At 37.1% G+C, this 15,151-nt stretch overlaps 1 protein-coding gene and 1 pseudogene across 1 annotated transcript; one reads left to right on the top strand and one right to left on the bottom strand.

Annotated features, from left to right (window-relative positions):
* The first annotated feature begins 345 nt into the window (after window positions 1-345).
* Window positions 346-11,969, top strand: LOC110693342 (probable lactoylglutathione lyase, chloroplastic). The gene is made up of 9 exons (XM_021870481.1): window positions 346-699; window positions 1,809-2,013; window positions 2,097-2,221; window positions 2,383-2,447; window positions 3,505-3,717; window positions 3,819-3,866; window positions 10,408-10,515; window positions 10,627-10,767; window positions 11,760-11,969. Exons 1-9 carry the CDS (start codon window positions 543-545, stop codon window positions 11,799-11,801), a joined length of 1,104 nt encoding a protein of 367 aa, XP_021726173.1. The 5' UTR covers window positions 346-542; the 3' UTR covers window positions 11,802-11,969.
* On the bottom strand, window positions 11,945-15,031 carry LOC110693340 (annotated as a pseudogene).
* Window positions 15,032-15,151: the final 120 nt, after the last annotated feature.

Here is a 15,151-nt window from a genome sequence, read left to right as displayed (position 1 = left end):
ATGATTTAATACCAATTAAATAAATCAACAATATGTTTTTTTAATAATGAACAAAATGTTAATGTCAAACATTATTAATGCTAATGTTAATTGAACATCCTTTATTATAAAAACGAACATTTTTACAACTGAACAAACACAAAATTATATACGGAGTATTAATTAAAAAATAAAATGACCATTTATTTTTATAAGAATGAACATCATACAACATTAAATGAACATTTATTTTATAAAAAAGAAACATCATACTGCTTGAAAATGAATATTTAGTTATTGAGAAATACAAAATTATTGTAAAATATGTTCAGTTAGAAGATATTCGTTTCTGTTATAGTAGGCGGCGGCCTCAGCCAATGTTGGCCAAACGCGACCTCAGCCATTAACTACTGCCATAGATATTTGGTCGGGCTGGGCTCGATAAAGTTTTAGACCCACTGGCTAAGTGTCACGGTCGATACTCAAGACGGAGAACCAAACCAAGGATAAGAAGCGCCAAAAAAATCTGTTGCAGAGACAGAAATTAACAGTACACAGCAACAATGGCGTCGTCTTCTCCACTCTCATTCGCACCTCCACTTCAAAAGTCTCTCTCTTCAACATTCTCCAACACAAGGATTCTCGCTTCTCATTCTCGCGTCGCATTTTCTCTCTCCTCCTATATTTCTCGTCGCCTCTCTCTCCTTCACTTCGGTGCTGGTAATTATCTCTATTTCCTCTTTCTTACTGCAATTTCATATGCACCGATGATATTTGTCTAAATACATTTCGAATTTTGATTTTTTGATTTTTTTTTTTTTTTTAATGTTTGATTGTTTTATTTAGTTGATAAGAAACTATAATCATGTTTTTCATGCTGAAATAATTGGTTTTGTAATTTTAGGGCCTAATTGATGATAATTTAGATATAATGCTTCTTTTTTGAAATAATTTTATGACACGTTTGATTTTACTCACAATACTCAGTATTTGTTAATTTTTGCTGATTTTCATTATTAGAAGTACATTTTTGCAGAGTTTATTTTTTGAAGAAATAAAATGGAAATAATATCATTGCTAAACTTATACGAGTAGCAAAATCTATTTCCATAAGTTATTATTTTATTGTTACTATTTTTTTTATTATTATTTTTTTTTTTTTATTGATGTACTGTAGAGGATTAATTGACAAATGTTTATAAGATAGGATAGAATCACGCTATTGTTTTAAAGTTGTAGGGTGGCGTTCGATTGTTAAAAACTTAAAATGTTTGTTTCGAGGATTGTGCGATTAAAAAAAAATAAAAAAATCATGTCATTCAGTTGTTGCAATTTTTGAATTGTAGTTGAATCCATTGTATAGTTAGATGCTTCTTTTTGATTCTGTTGGAAGGATTTTTACAAGCATGATGGCTTGTGAATCTTATAAAGTAGCGTTGAGAGACGTTAAAGAAAGAATTTGAAGCCTACGATCACATAAAAATTGATATAAATTTTTGAATCCTAATGAGGAATTTCACAACTAAGGGGTGATGGGATGAAACCCCAAGTGTATCTGGAAATTTTGAAGCAAGCTCTTGTCCATTCTCTATGACAATGAATTTCTTACCGGAGAATGGTTTAGGTGGGAAAACTGTACTTTGGTATCTGCAGAAGTTGTTGTTGTTTGATGTGGTGCTGCCAGGAGTTTTGGATGTTTAAAGTTTGTGTATTCTTTTGGGAAATGTTGTTGGTTAGGAGGAAATTTGTTGAAAAATGTGGGAGGAAATGATATTGATCTCTTGAAGTTAGTATCAAGTTTGCACTAATACATATTTCGTGCTCTACAGCTGTCTCACAGCCGCAGTTGGTTGGTCTTAAGGAATCTACACTGCCAAGGCCAGAAAAGAATATACTGGAGGCTGGTACAGTCGGTAATATAGCTGAAGCAAGACCTTCTGTCACCGAGGAATATGCTGTGGAGTGGGCTAAAAATGACAAGAGAAGATTACTTCATGCTGTCTATCGTGTCGGGGATTTAGATAAGACTATAAAGTAAATTTCCAACTTTTAACATCTGCGATTTTAAGATTTGCTCATTATGAAGCAGATGACTTATTTGTGTGGGAAGCCTGTAGATTCTATACGGAGTGCCTTGGCATGAAGTTATTACGGAAAAGAGACATTCCAGAGGAGAAGTATTCAAATGCGTTTCTTGGTTATGGACCTGAAGAGTCACACTTTACTGTTGAACTTACATACAGTAAGCTATCTGGCTTTAACTCCATTTATTTCCAATACCATGAACACCCAGGCCTATTATTTTAGTTGATTAACCTTACCTTCCATGCGGTTACTTTATTTCTTTGCTATGTGAAGTGCTTCTTACATGATAAGGTGTTATCATTAAATTAATGATTGCAGACTATGGAGTTGACAAATATGACATTGGGGCTGGTTTTGGTCACTTTGGTGTTGCGGTTGAGGATGTGAGTTTCCTTGAATTTCTTAGATTTTTCAGCACTTAACGCTATAGATTACTATGTAGTGCAGAGTATCTTCTGAGGTAAGTAGAAACTATATCCAATGTCACACTTTAGAATAATCTTGGTAAAGTTGGAAACTTGTTTTAGATGGAGAAATTATATCCTTCCAGAATTTCTGATACAATCAATTCATGTCTAATATTTCCTGAAAGTCGCTTTGCTTGTTTGAGAGCTTGCAATTCCCCTAGGCCCTACCTTCTTTTCTTAACTTTTGGGTTGATATCTTATATATGGTCTCAACCTCTTATTTTGGTTAACATCTACTTTCTGCATGGAGAATGGAGATTACGGAGAGTGAAGAGTAGAATTGCTTGGTTTGTGTGCACCTGTTCTTAAACTATAGCTCGATCAATCTTAAAGGTGCACACCTCCCTTCTCAATAGAACATGAGGGAAATATACAAAGAACTATATAAAGAGCACCCACTTCATACGAATAGAATACCTCAACATTCTGTAAAAGAGCATGTTGCATAAACCACAAGAGTGTATAGTTCAAATTCAAAGAACATAGATAGCTGTTTTTGATCGAGCGCACCATGAGCATTGTGCACCTGGGTGTACCATGTAGTTTGCAGAAAAGTAAAGAAATTAAGTGGTCGGTGAGTGGGCCCAATTTAATAGAAAACGTAGAGAGAAAATTTACTCATTGGACGTCCCAAAATAGAATATGCTAACTTAAATATGAGATGAAGTTTTATTTTTGTTTTTAGTTATCATGAGCCTTCTTGTACATCTTCCTGTAATCATGTGCACCAGATATAGTATAGTGAACGCATTTGTTCAATTTGACTGAGAAGGATTATTACTGATCTTTTTGCAAGATTCTAGCTTTCCGTGTAGCCTTTTTCTCTTAACATGTCACATTTCAATTTTCGTTTTCATTTTGGACTTTTTTCCTTGTAGACGTCCTTTTGAATATTTGAAACTTCAGTTTTTGTTTAAATGTGCATGCTATTATGAGAATATGGCCAGTTTTTTAGGATATTATTTTGCTGTAGGTTGCTAAAACAGTGGATCTTGTTAAGGCAAAGGGTGGAAAGGTCACAAGGGAACCTGGTCCAGCTAAAGGTGAAAGTTCCATTATTGCTTTTATAGAAGATCCAGATGGTTATAAGTTTGAGCTATTGGAAAGGGCATCTACATTAGAGCCCCTTTGCAAGGTGATGCTTAGAGTTGGAGATATTAATCGTGCCATTAGTTTCTATAAAAAGGTAACATGACTCAATGGCTGGTTTTTTGGCCATCAGGGGGTGTTTTTTACCTGCTGCATGTCTGATTGTTCATTTGTTGTGCGCTTTCTTTGAGTTTGAAGGCATATGGCATGGAGCTATTCCGCAAGATGGATTTTCCTGAGCACAAGGTAAAAAAAAACCATTGCCTCATTAGGTATAAATCAGATGGGGAAAGTTTTCTTTTGTTACCGTATGGTGGAGTGGAAAGGGCTGGTTTAGTATTTTTCAGTGACTTGCTTCATCATAAAACATTGCTTTATGGGACGATGATGAGGTAAAAGGGTATTTGGTACTGTCTTTTCTGTCTCTAGAGCTTTGGCCTCTTGTGCAAAGAAGTGAGCCTGTAAAAAGCATCAGTGTCTATGTGATGGACTCGTGAGTTCTATGCTCAAACTTTCTGCCAGCACATTTAAATCTTCATAGCTCTCAAGGATTTTTAAGGTGTCCAGGTGTCAACTTGAAACAGCCTTGTTATTATTCGTTGCAGGGGTAAGGCTGCGTAGCCTGGCTTCCTCTTCCACTACAAGAAAACAGCTTATTTACGACGGAAAAATGCTGTCAGAAACTTAAGAAAATCCGTCAGAAACCAGCTTTTCGACGGGATTCCGACGTAAATTGTCTGTCGTAAACCACTTTGTCGGAAAATCAACATTTTCCGATGAAAAATCGTTGGACCCAAATTAGTCCTGACATGTAATCCCGTCGCGAAGTTCCGTCTCCGTCGGAACTATCTCCAGTTCCGACAGATATTTCCGTCGGAGATATTTCCGATGGATTATTCCGTTGGACATATTTCCGATGGATATTGATTCCACCATAAATGTTGCGACGGGATTCTGTGTAATTTTTGTGTCGCAAATTTCCGATGGAAAAATCCGTCGGAAACGGTTGTTTTCCTACGGATTTTTTTTTTTTTTTGTTTTTTTTTGTTTTATGTTTTTTAATGACCATAAATACATGCACCTATTTTTGCCTTAATTGAAAAGAAATTCATTAATTAAGCAAAATACGCTTTTAAAATTAATATGTAAATTATGTACGGGCAAAATACATAATCAGGAGTTACTACATGTGAATACCAGTACAACAACATACATATAACCAAAGATAATAACATAAGCTATTTTACACAAGAGTTGAGGTACCTTACCCAGCTACGCGACTACCCTTCGTCGTCCCCGGGGTCTCGATGTTCAGGAAGAATGGTAGAACAAGTGTCGGGGTTGGTGAAGCGACTCATCATCTCATCCATCATCTCCTTGTTTCTCCTCTCGATTTCGGCCATCCGGACTTCCAATCGAGTTTTCAATCGGCTTTCCATCTCAACCTCTATTTCAGTCCGCATAGCCTGTACCCTATGCTCAAATTGATCCTGCATCTGAAAAACAATTGAAGGCGTGTATTGCAGTGAAGAACGGGAAACTCGACCCATTCGGTTGGCCTAGTACAACTCTGCACTTTGGCGAGGTCCCTTAACACGACCATTCTTACTGCGCCCACCCACCGTCTCCCAATACAACTCATTCGGACCCATCAAATCTCTTGACTGCTTGCTTCTTCAACTTTCTTTTGGTACATACCCTACAACATATAGATGATATGCACAAATAATCTTAAAAACAACTACCAACAACATAACTTAAAGGTTAATATTCATGGAAAATCAAGCAAATTTGGCGAAAATAATTTCTACTTTGCCTATTTTTCTCATTTCTTGTCAAATGAACTCATTCTTGCTCATAACACACCAATATTAGCTAGTTTTAGGTGTCTAAGGTTTGAAATCACATGTAAGGTGCAAGTAACTAAGTTTTAGGGTCATTTTCATCCAAAATCAAGCAAATAAGGCCAAAATGACTTCTACTTTGCCTATTTTTCACATCTCTTATCAAATGAATTTATTCTTACTCATACCATACCAATATTAGCTAAATTTAAGTGTCTAAGGTTTGAAATCACTTGTAAGGTGCAACTAACTAAGTTTTAGGGTCATTTTCATCCAAATTGAAGCAACTAAGGCCAAAATGACTTCTAGTTAGCCTATTTTTCACATATGCTAAGAATATTGTAAAATTCATTTTATATAAGTTGTTACCGCAATTTGCTTGGATTTGGTGTTGGCAGGCACTTTGCCTTTCCCAAGCACGTCCTTGAAGTGTGTCTTCAAGAAAAGGTCAGGAGCAGTTGGTATCTGGCCTTGATTCTTCGCCGCCTTTGAATGTCCATGCAGAAAATCCATATTAACATGTCATACCAACCTTGGACCATAATATAGATATTCCTTGTATTTTACTAGTATGTTTAACAAACTTACCATCCTTTTCGCATGTTGTACAGCTGAGATAGAACCTTGAAAGTGGGTCGGTTCAACCACATTTTCCATGGAACCGCCTCTTTTGTTCAATTTGTTATGTGGAGACCGGTTCTTATGCGTCTCATCTTTGGCTGGAATTTCTATAATTTTGAGGGATGCCAGTGGGGCGGGTCAAGTAGGAGACCTGTCCCAGCCCCGCCCTAGTGAGGCGGGGATGGGTCTCAGTTTGTCGCGTGGTGGGGCGGGGATGGTGATAAAAACCATACCCGCCATGTAGGGGTGTCCATAATTCGGATAAAAACCGAAATCCAATCCAATCCAAACCGAATTATCAATTCGGATCGGATCCGAACTTTAAATCGGATCGGATCGGATTGAGATTTTTTGGAAATTCGGATTTTCGGATTGGATCGGATTAACCCTAATTGGATCCAATCCAAACCGAAAACCGAATTGTAAAATTAAGCTTGTATAAATATGGATTTCTGTATATTTTGAAGTTTAACTCAAATACTTAATACTACATAAAATAAATTAGAGAGACTTTGTATTAATTAATTAATGACTTGACGTTGAACTATGTATTTTAATCATGTTTTTGAAGACTTTTATTTATAGTAAAGCTTTATTTTTATAATTGTATTAGGCGCTAAAAAAAATAATGTATTATAATTCGGATTTTCGGATCGGATCCAAATAACCGAATTGTAATTCGGATTGGATCAAGAGAGAAATTCGGATCGGATCGGATTGGAAAATTGAAAACCGAATTATATTTCGAATTGGATCGGATTTGGACTAAATCCAAACCGAAAACCGAACGGACACCCTTACCGCCATGGGTGAAGGGATGGATTTTAGTTGTACCCGCCCCATACCCACATCTATATATATTTTTTAAAACAAAACTATATACTTTTATACTATTTTATTAAATAATTATGTAAAATAAAATAGTAAATATAATACTTTGTAATCCACTTATATTATAAACAAAAAGTGTGTAATCTTAACAATGATTTTTTGGGATTAGGCAGGTTTTAGGTAGGGGTGGATATCCAAGTAGGGGGTGCGGCGCGCGGATAATTTTGGAATTGTACCCGTTGAAGTGGGGATGAATTTTAAACCAGTCGTGGGGATTGGGATAGGGATGAAAATATTAGGTGGGGATGGGGATGGGGATGGGGATGGGAAGGCCAACATCCGCCCCGCCCCGCCCCACCTCATTGACATCATTCATTATCTTGTGGATGTTTTCATTGGTCCATCTTGGCTTGATCTCATTCATTTTCCGTGTGACTGTATAGAATTCGAAGTTACACGTAAATGCCTAACACCCAGTCACAGACATAGCTTCAGGGGCAAGAGCATTCGCATACTACGACGACATATGAGCATGGAAGTAGCCTAAATGCGTTCGATTTGCCAGTTTTAGACCCAACTACACTATAACATACCATAGCGTAGTTGGGCCTAAAATTTGTTCAGCGTATGACGTACCATAGCGTAGTTGGGTCTAAAATTGGGAAAACTGACGCGTTTGAGCTACCTCCATGCTCATACGTCTTGCCCCTGAAGCTGTGTCTGTGACTTAGTGTAGGCACTTAAGCATAACTTCGAATACGGGGTCGAAAATCGCCTATGTGACATGTTCTACACAGTTACACAAAGACGAATGGGGTCAAGCCAAGCTGGATCAGGGAAGACGTCCACAAGAGAATAATGGAAATTCCAGCCAAAGATGAGACGCATAAAAAGCGGTCTCCACATAAAAAAATTGAACATAAGAGGCAGTTTCATGGAAAATGTGGTTGAACCGACCCACTTTCAAGATTTTATCTCAGCTGTACAACATGCAAAAAGAATGGTAAGTTTGTTTAACATAATAGTAAAATACAAGGAATATTTGTATTGTGGTTCAAGGTTGGTATGACATATTAATATGGATATTCAGCATGGACATTCAAAGGCAGCGAAGAATCAAGGCCAGATACCAACTGCTCCTGACCTTTTCTCGAAGACACACTTCAAGGACGTGCTTGGGAAAGGCAAAGTGCCTGGGAACACCAAATCCAAGCAGATTGGAGTAACAACTTAAATAAAATGAAATTTTACATATAATCTTGGCATATGTGGAAAATAGGCAAACTAGAAGTCATTTTGGCCTTAGTTGCTTCAATTTGGATGAAAATGACCCTAAAACTTAGTTACTTGCACCTTACATGTGATTTCAAACTTTAAACATCTAAAACTAGCTAATATTGGTGTGTTATGAGCTAGAATAAGTTCATTTGATAAGAAATGAGAAAAAATAGGCAAAGTAGAAGTCATTTTGGCCTTATTTGCTTCAATTTGGATGAAAATGACCCTAAAACTTAGTTTATTGCACCTTACATGTGATTTCAAACCTTAGACACCTAAAACTAACTAATATTGGTGTGTTATGAGCTAGAATGGGTTCATTTGATAAGAAATGAGAAAAATAGGCAAAGTAGAATTCATTTTCGCCAAATTTGCTTGATTTTCCATGAATATGAACCTTTAAGTTATGTTGTTGGTGGTTGTTTTTAAGATTATTTGTGCATATCATTTATATGTTGTAGGAGATGTACCTAAAGAAAGTTGAAGAAGCAAGCAGTTAAGGGATTCAGATGAGTCCAAAAGAGTTGTATTGGCAAACGGTTGGTGGGCGTAGTAAGAAGGGCCGTGTTAAGGGACTTGGCCAAAAAGCAGAGCTGTACTACGTCAATCGAATGGGTCGAGTTTTCGGTTCTTCACAACAATACATGTGTTTGATTGTTTCTCAAATGTAGGATCAGTTTGAACATAGGGTGCGGTTATGAGATGGAAAGCTGATTGGAAACTCAATTCGATGCCCGGGTGGCCGAAATTGAGAAGAGAAACGAGGAGACGATGGATGAGATGATGAGTTGCTTCACCAATTTCGGCACTTGTTCTACCATCCGTCCTCAGCATCGAGACCTTTAGGGACGACAGGGGTGGCTGTGGAGCTAGCAGGTACCCCAACTCTTATGTAGCATAGCTTTTGTTATTATCTTTGGTTAGGTGTATGTTTTGTTGTACTGGTATTAACATGTAGTAACTTCAAATTATGTATTTTGCCCGTACATAATTTACGTAGTAATTTAAAAAGCGTATTTTTGCTTTATTCATGAAATTCTTTTCAATTAAGGCCAAAAATAGGTGCAGGTATTTATGGTGATTAAAAAACATGAAACGAAAAAAAAAATCTGTCGGAAATTAAGTTTAAATCCGTAGGAAAACAACCATTTCCGATAGATTTTTCTGTCGGAATTGTATGTATTTCCGATAGATTTTATTTCCATCGGAAATTTGTGACAGAAAAATTACACAGAATTTCGTCGTTACATTTCCGGCAGAATAAATATCCGTCGGAAATATGTTCAGTTTTGACAGATCCCATGGCGTCGGAACTTTGCGACGGAATTATATGTCAGGGCTAATCTGGGTCCGACAGAAAAGAATCTGTCGGAAATACGTTTTCCCACGGATTTGATTTTCCAACAACAGACAATTTACGACAGGAAAGCTGGCTTTTGACGGATTTTCTAATACAGGACAATAGGAAAGCCATCCCCAAAAGCTAGCTCAAGGGGAGGAGAGCCCATTGTCCTATATAAACCCCACATCAGCCCCCCCATATGACCGATGTGGGACTCGAGTCCCATACCTTACAACGGACAGTCCTATAACATTCGTCCCTCCTTAAGGACCAACGTCCTCGTTGGTCACGGCCACATTTGGTCACGACTGGCTTTCTCCAGGCCACCAACTCCATGGGCCACCACTCCAAGGTTGGCTCTGATACCATTGATACAAGACAATAGGAGAGCCATCCCAATAGCTAGCTCAAGGGGAGGAGAGCCCATTGTTTTGTATAAACCCTACATCAGCCCCCCATATGACCGATGTGGGACTCATTACGTTGCAATGGACAGTCCTATAACATTTTCATAAGTATTCGACGGAATTTTTCCGTTGTAAATAAGTTGTTTTCTTGTAGTGGATTCCCACCTAGGGAAAGAGTCTCTTTAGAAGCATTAGCGTTGAAAAAATGGCTTGACCATTTCAGGAAGCTGACTTTTGGCTCATAGTGAACTGAATAGCTTGGAACCTAATCTATTCAGATAAATTCTAAGTTTCAAGGAAGTAGTTAAGATATCTTAGGATCCAGCAATGGAAAAGAGTGGCTTTTAGTGCTATCTCATCATTCTTGATGTGTCATTGACTCATTGTGGTGTATTATTTTTTAAATTTATTGATTGGTATTGTATGTTAAACCTCTTTGCTGACTGAAAAATGATGTTTTCCAGTACACAACAGCTATAATGGGTTATGGTCCAGAGAATAACAATGCTGTTCTGGAGTTAACATACAATTATGGAGTCAAAGAGTATGACAAAGGAAATGGTTATGCACAGGTAAACTTCTGATCTTGATGAACTTGGACTTGAAGTATGGTATCTGCTTCTACTCTAGTTTCCTTGGCTTTAACTTTCATATGTGTGAATTATTTATTTATTTTCTTTCAGATTGCTATTGGAACAGACAATGTATATAAAACAGCTGAGGCAGTTAAACTTAATGGAGGGAAAATTGTACTCGATCCAGGCCCATTGCCTGGATTAAATACCAAGATAACTGCTTGCTTGGATCCTGATGGCTGGAAGACGGTATGATCTGATTTCTCTAATCATGAAACGGCTTAATTTTATTTTTATTTAGCTTTAAATTTCATGATTTTTCCTCTTGGTGGCAATTTCATGGTATAGGGAGATTTTTAATTAGCCTTATGAAAATTTGAAGTTCTAAATTGTTACATTGTGATTGAAGCAACACCGGAAAGTTCCTTAAATGCATTGTATTAGTAAGTTTTTGATACAGTAATCTCCAAGCTGCAGGCCAGCACCTATTAAATTAGAGGAGTTGATAGGCCACCATGCCTCCGTTGTGGAGTTTAAGCTTTATAATTTTAGGAAGCTGGAATAAATAAGGTGCAAATGCCAACCAAGTAGACTGCTAGTCATGTCACATTGGCTTAATTTTATTTATAAAGATCTAGTTTTGTTGGGTGAACTTCTTTGGGTCTTATGATGCTAAGTGAGTGTCTCCTGAATGCGTGAGGCTTTGTGCATTTGACTTCGGAGGATGAAACTGTATTTTTTAATTTTCCCTTTATACTAATTTGAGACACTAGCAAAACATAGACATTAAGTCAATAATATTACCCTTATGCGCCTGCAGAGTTCCAGTTCCTCAACAGTTTTAGTACTTTAGCTTTCCAAAAGCTGCCTGAAGCGTGGATTTAGTGTGACATTACTTCAACTGCTGATAAATAGAAATATTCTTAAGATACATTTTTTTTTAAAAAAAAAAGAGGGGGGTGGGGATATGGAAAGTATTAACAGTTTTGTTGTTTCTTCTTGCACTTCGCTGTATTATTTGCTTCATCCCAATATAAACATATTACATAAAGCAGGATAGAGTAATCGTTGTCAACATGAGAATATGAGATGTACTGTGATGGAATTTGTGACTTTCCTTTCACAAATGTGGATTCGCCCTTCAATTTCTAATTTTTTTTAGTGTCTGTTAAACAATTCTGTATGAACTTGAACAATTATATGATGTCAGTTTTACGTTTTTGCAAATGTGATTTCTGCAGGTATTTGTTGACAACAAGGATTTTCTTAAGGAACTTGAGTGACCAAGGGCTGCTGCTTCTCCATCTTTCTGTAATATGGAGATGGTACAATTTTCAATTCTGATGCTTGGAAATTATCTGTATGAGCATCATGTCAAAGATTGCTGTATGTTGTAAATTTAAGTTTCTTTATAAATGACATGAGATTTTATCAGGAAACTTTTTTCATTATGCACTTGTGAAAGAAATTTCAGATTTTATACCAGCCAACCTGCAACATAACTCTTACACTTACAGTAGTTTGTAATTACATGCTAATGCGGCAATTCAGCAAATTTTGGATCCCATCAGTCCACATTTTGTTTTTCGCCTTTGTTTTTACATTCAAATTCTATGACCCTGTCAGCTGTTTGTATCCCAAAGTAAGCCTTCTGCTCGCTGTTGTCTTCTCGCTCTCTTCCAGACCATGCTAAAACATCAGAATATACTCCAGATACTGTAACTGCTGAAACGATGTCACTAGTTAAATTCAGACATGACAAAGGTGAGCAAGATATTGCTCATATTGAGTGCTAATAAAGGAGGAGGAAATCAGTTGCTTACATTTCTTCTTTTTCGTGAAAGCCCTGCTATATGTGTGCTTTTTAGTTTTACTACTATCTGCTTAGCACAAAAGATTTAGTTATCTGCTTATATGCTATGTTATTTACTTAATATAGTTGAAAACCAAAGCATTATACTGTCTTTCCTTTAAAAGTGGGGGAAAAAAAATATTAACAATTTGTTCTACCTCTAATGTTGAATTTATGCTGAAAGAGACTTGCTTCCAGTGTAAATCACCTGGGGTCAAACATTTACAAAAAGTTAGCCACTCTTCACCGGGACATTGCCTATGACTGACTCAGTAGTTACTATATCACCTTTTCTGGTACGTTTCAGAAGTTCTCCACCCTGCATCACAAAGTTCATGGCGGTCATTGAGTTTGATTCTGTTGCCATCTTCAGACTGCTCCTCACTTAGAGCAAGACCTGGTGCTCCATACCCTTTGTGTAGCCTTGCCTTCAAGGTTGCAGCTCCTCTTAGCGCTGCATAGTGTGATTAGAATTTTTCAATAAATTTTTCTTATGGAGTGTTTAGGATTGGAAGTAGGAATTTATAGATATTTTCTTATTATATAGTGGCATGTATTGGTTATGCTTTTTTTTTTTAGTTCAAATATACCACATTAGATAGTTTGTGTAAGTATTACTATACCAGTAGCTGCTCCTGCTGTTAAAGTCATGATATCTCCATTAGTCCTTGCATTTATTGCAGAATTAACAGCTGTAAGAATCTGATGTTGATCAGCCCCCATATCCTCTGCTATCTCAATGCAATGGGATGCTACTAGTGCAGCAGCAGATGCAACGGCAGTACCCGCAGTAGTTGGTCTTATTGGTGCCTTTGGTTGTCCGGATGATGCCTCGGTTGGTGTTGCATTTGAGGCTGTTAAAGCCGCAACAGCAGCAGCCACACCTGCTACTGACACTGCAGCATGTAGCTGTGCATTGTGAGTTCTTATTTCATGCTTCTTTTCTCTCCCTTTGATCCTTCATCCGTCTCCCCATTGTTCTCCCTTTTATTATGCTTTTGCATAGCTGCATAATTATAACATGTATTAAATAGTTGCTGTTATGTTTGCAAAATTAGCAACTTAAATTTAATACCAGATCGAAAGGATGTAGATTTTTAATTACCCCACTTCTTAACAGCTGTTGATTGGATAGAAAATCAGGGTGAAGTGCTTGATGAAGTAAGAAGAGTTCCTAGCCAAATTAGACCCATGTCAGATATAGGTGAGGTGACGAGTAAACAGGATTAGCTGATCACCAAAATCCATGTAAAACATTAGAAAGCTGAAAGGTCTGGTTTTTCAATCACCCTAATTAATACGCAATGATTATTTCATCTCTACATTTTATGATATATATTGAGTAGAAATATGGAATAAACAAATTTAAAGTAGATGAATTTTTCAAGCACTGGCATAGTTGCATGTTCTTTGTCTCTCTCGCTCTCTTTTGCATAACTGTGTAAGACATGTAATCACTCTTAAGCTTTCACCCTCTCCTACATGACGCTTAAAGAATTTGTACATACAGTAAGTTGTTTCTTAGTTCTCTACTGTGTCTAAATAATAGAACTTCATTTTCTGATCATGATAATTTGAAGGAATCAAGATGATGGAAGGCATGGGACTGAAGAAGTTAGAAGTATATACCTTTGTATCATCACTACCTCTTGGAGAAATTGGAGGACTTTCTCCACGATGGGGTTGTTGATCTTCCTGCCAAAAGAGAACAAAATTCATAAGAATGATTGCTATATCTATATATAACGTCTACATACCAATGTTCCTTTATCAGATGAGTTTAGATAAGATGATATTACATAATTATTTGGAAGGATGGTATGAGTATTTGCAACATTCAGCTTCAGTTCATCTTTAAGAAAATCAAATGCCGTCTTCTCAGTCAATTTTGGCGTCACATGGGTGGTAGAGAGGGCCTTGGAGAGCTCAGTCGCTGAAACACTCCATGATCTTGCTAAAAAAATTCCATGGACTCAGTTGGAGTCTCTGGTGGAGGTACAGATGTCGGCAGCCATTTTGCAGGACCATGTTCATCAATGTTTGCAAGCTTATTTGCCACGCTTTTCATGCCTTCCATACTAATCTCTGCATCCACAAAACAGGTAAAGTACATTATGAAATTTTCCTTCCTATACAATGCTGTTAGATATCATTGCTTTAATTTTTTTTATTTATTTTTTGTATAATCACAGCAACTTTCTCCTACAGGACCCCCCTAATATAACCTACCCATAGCACCCCAAAATTCTTGCATGTACCCAGGTGTATCTAGTATAAGGTGCACCCTCAGATGTACATTTGCTCATTTCAAAAATCATCAAATGAGCAAAAAAATATCCTTATATGCACCTAGCTCTAGGTACACCTGGGTTGCCGGGTGCATTATAACACCCCCACCCTCCAAGAATTGAACCCCTGCCTTCGAGGAGGCAGGGTGGTAGGAATGGAAGCACTAGCGAGTGTTCCATCCTCGCATTATCTATTAGATATCATAATTACCTTTCATTGTAGTTGTCTAACCTAGAACTCTAGCTGGATAATGAAGAATGTTACAGGGAAGTGTGATATATATAACCTGATTCTTTGAACCAATAGTGAAAGTCAAGGAATGAAAGCAGAGTAATATATTCTATATATCGACTCGAAAAGACAGAAATAAAGATTAATCAACTTTGTCAGAATTTATTTTCAGTGATATCTCTTTTAAGCGTGCTTTTAACTAGTGAAAGAGTAAAAAATAAAGACTGTCTTAAAGTATTGAGCGGCGAGATACTTGATGAC

The sequence above is a fragment of the Chenopodium quinoa genome, unplaced genomic scaffold (genome assembly GCF_001683475.1).
Source record: "Chenopodium quinoa cultivar QQ74 unplaced genomic scaffold, ASM168347v1, whole genome shotgun sequence".
Classification (NCBI taxonomy): domain Eukaryota; kingdom Viridiplantae; phylum Streptophyta; class Magnoliopsida; order Caryophyllales; family Amaranthaceae; genus Chenopodium; species Chenopodium quinoa.
The sequence above is the reverse complement of the archived record's forward strand: the minus strand, read 5'-3'. Positions and strand labels throughout refer to the sequence as shown.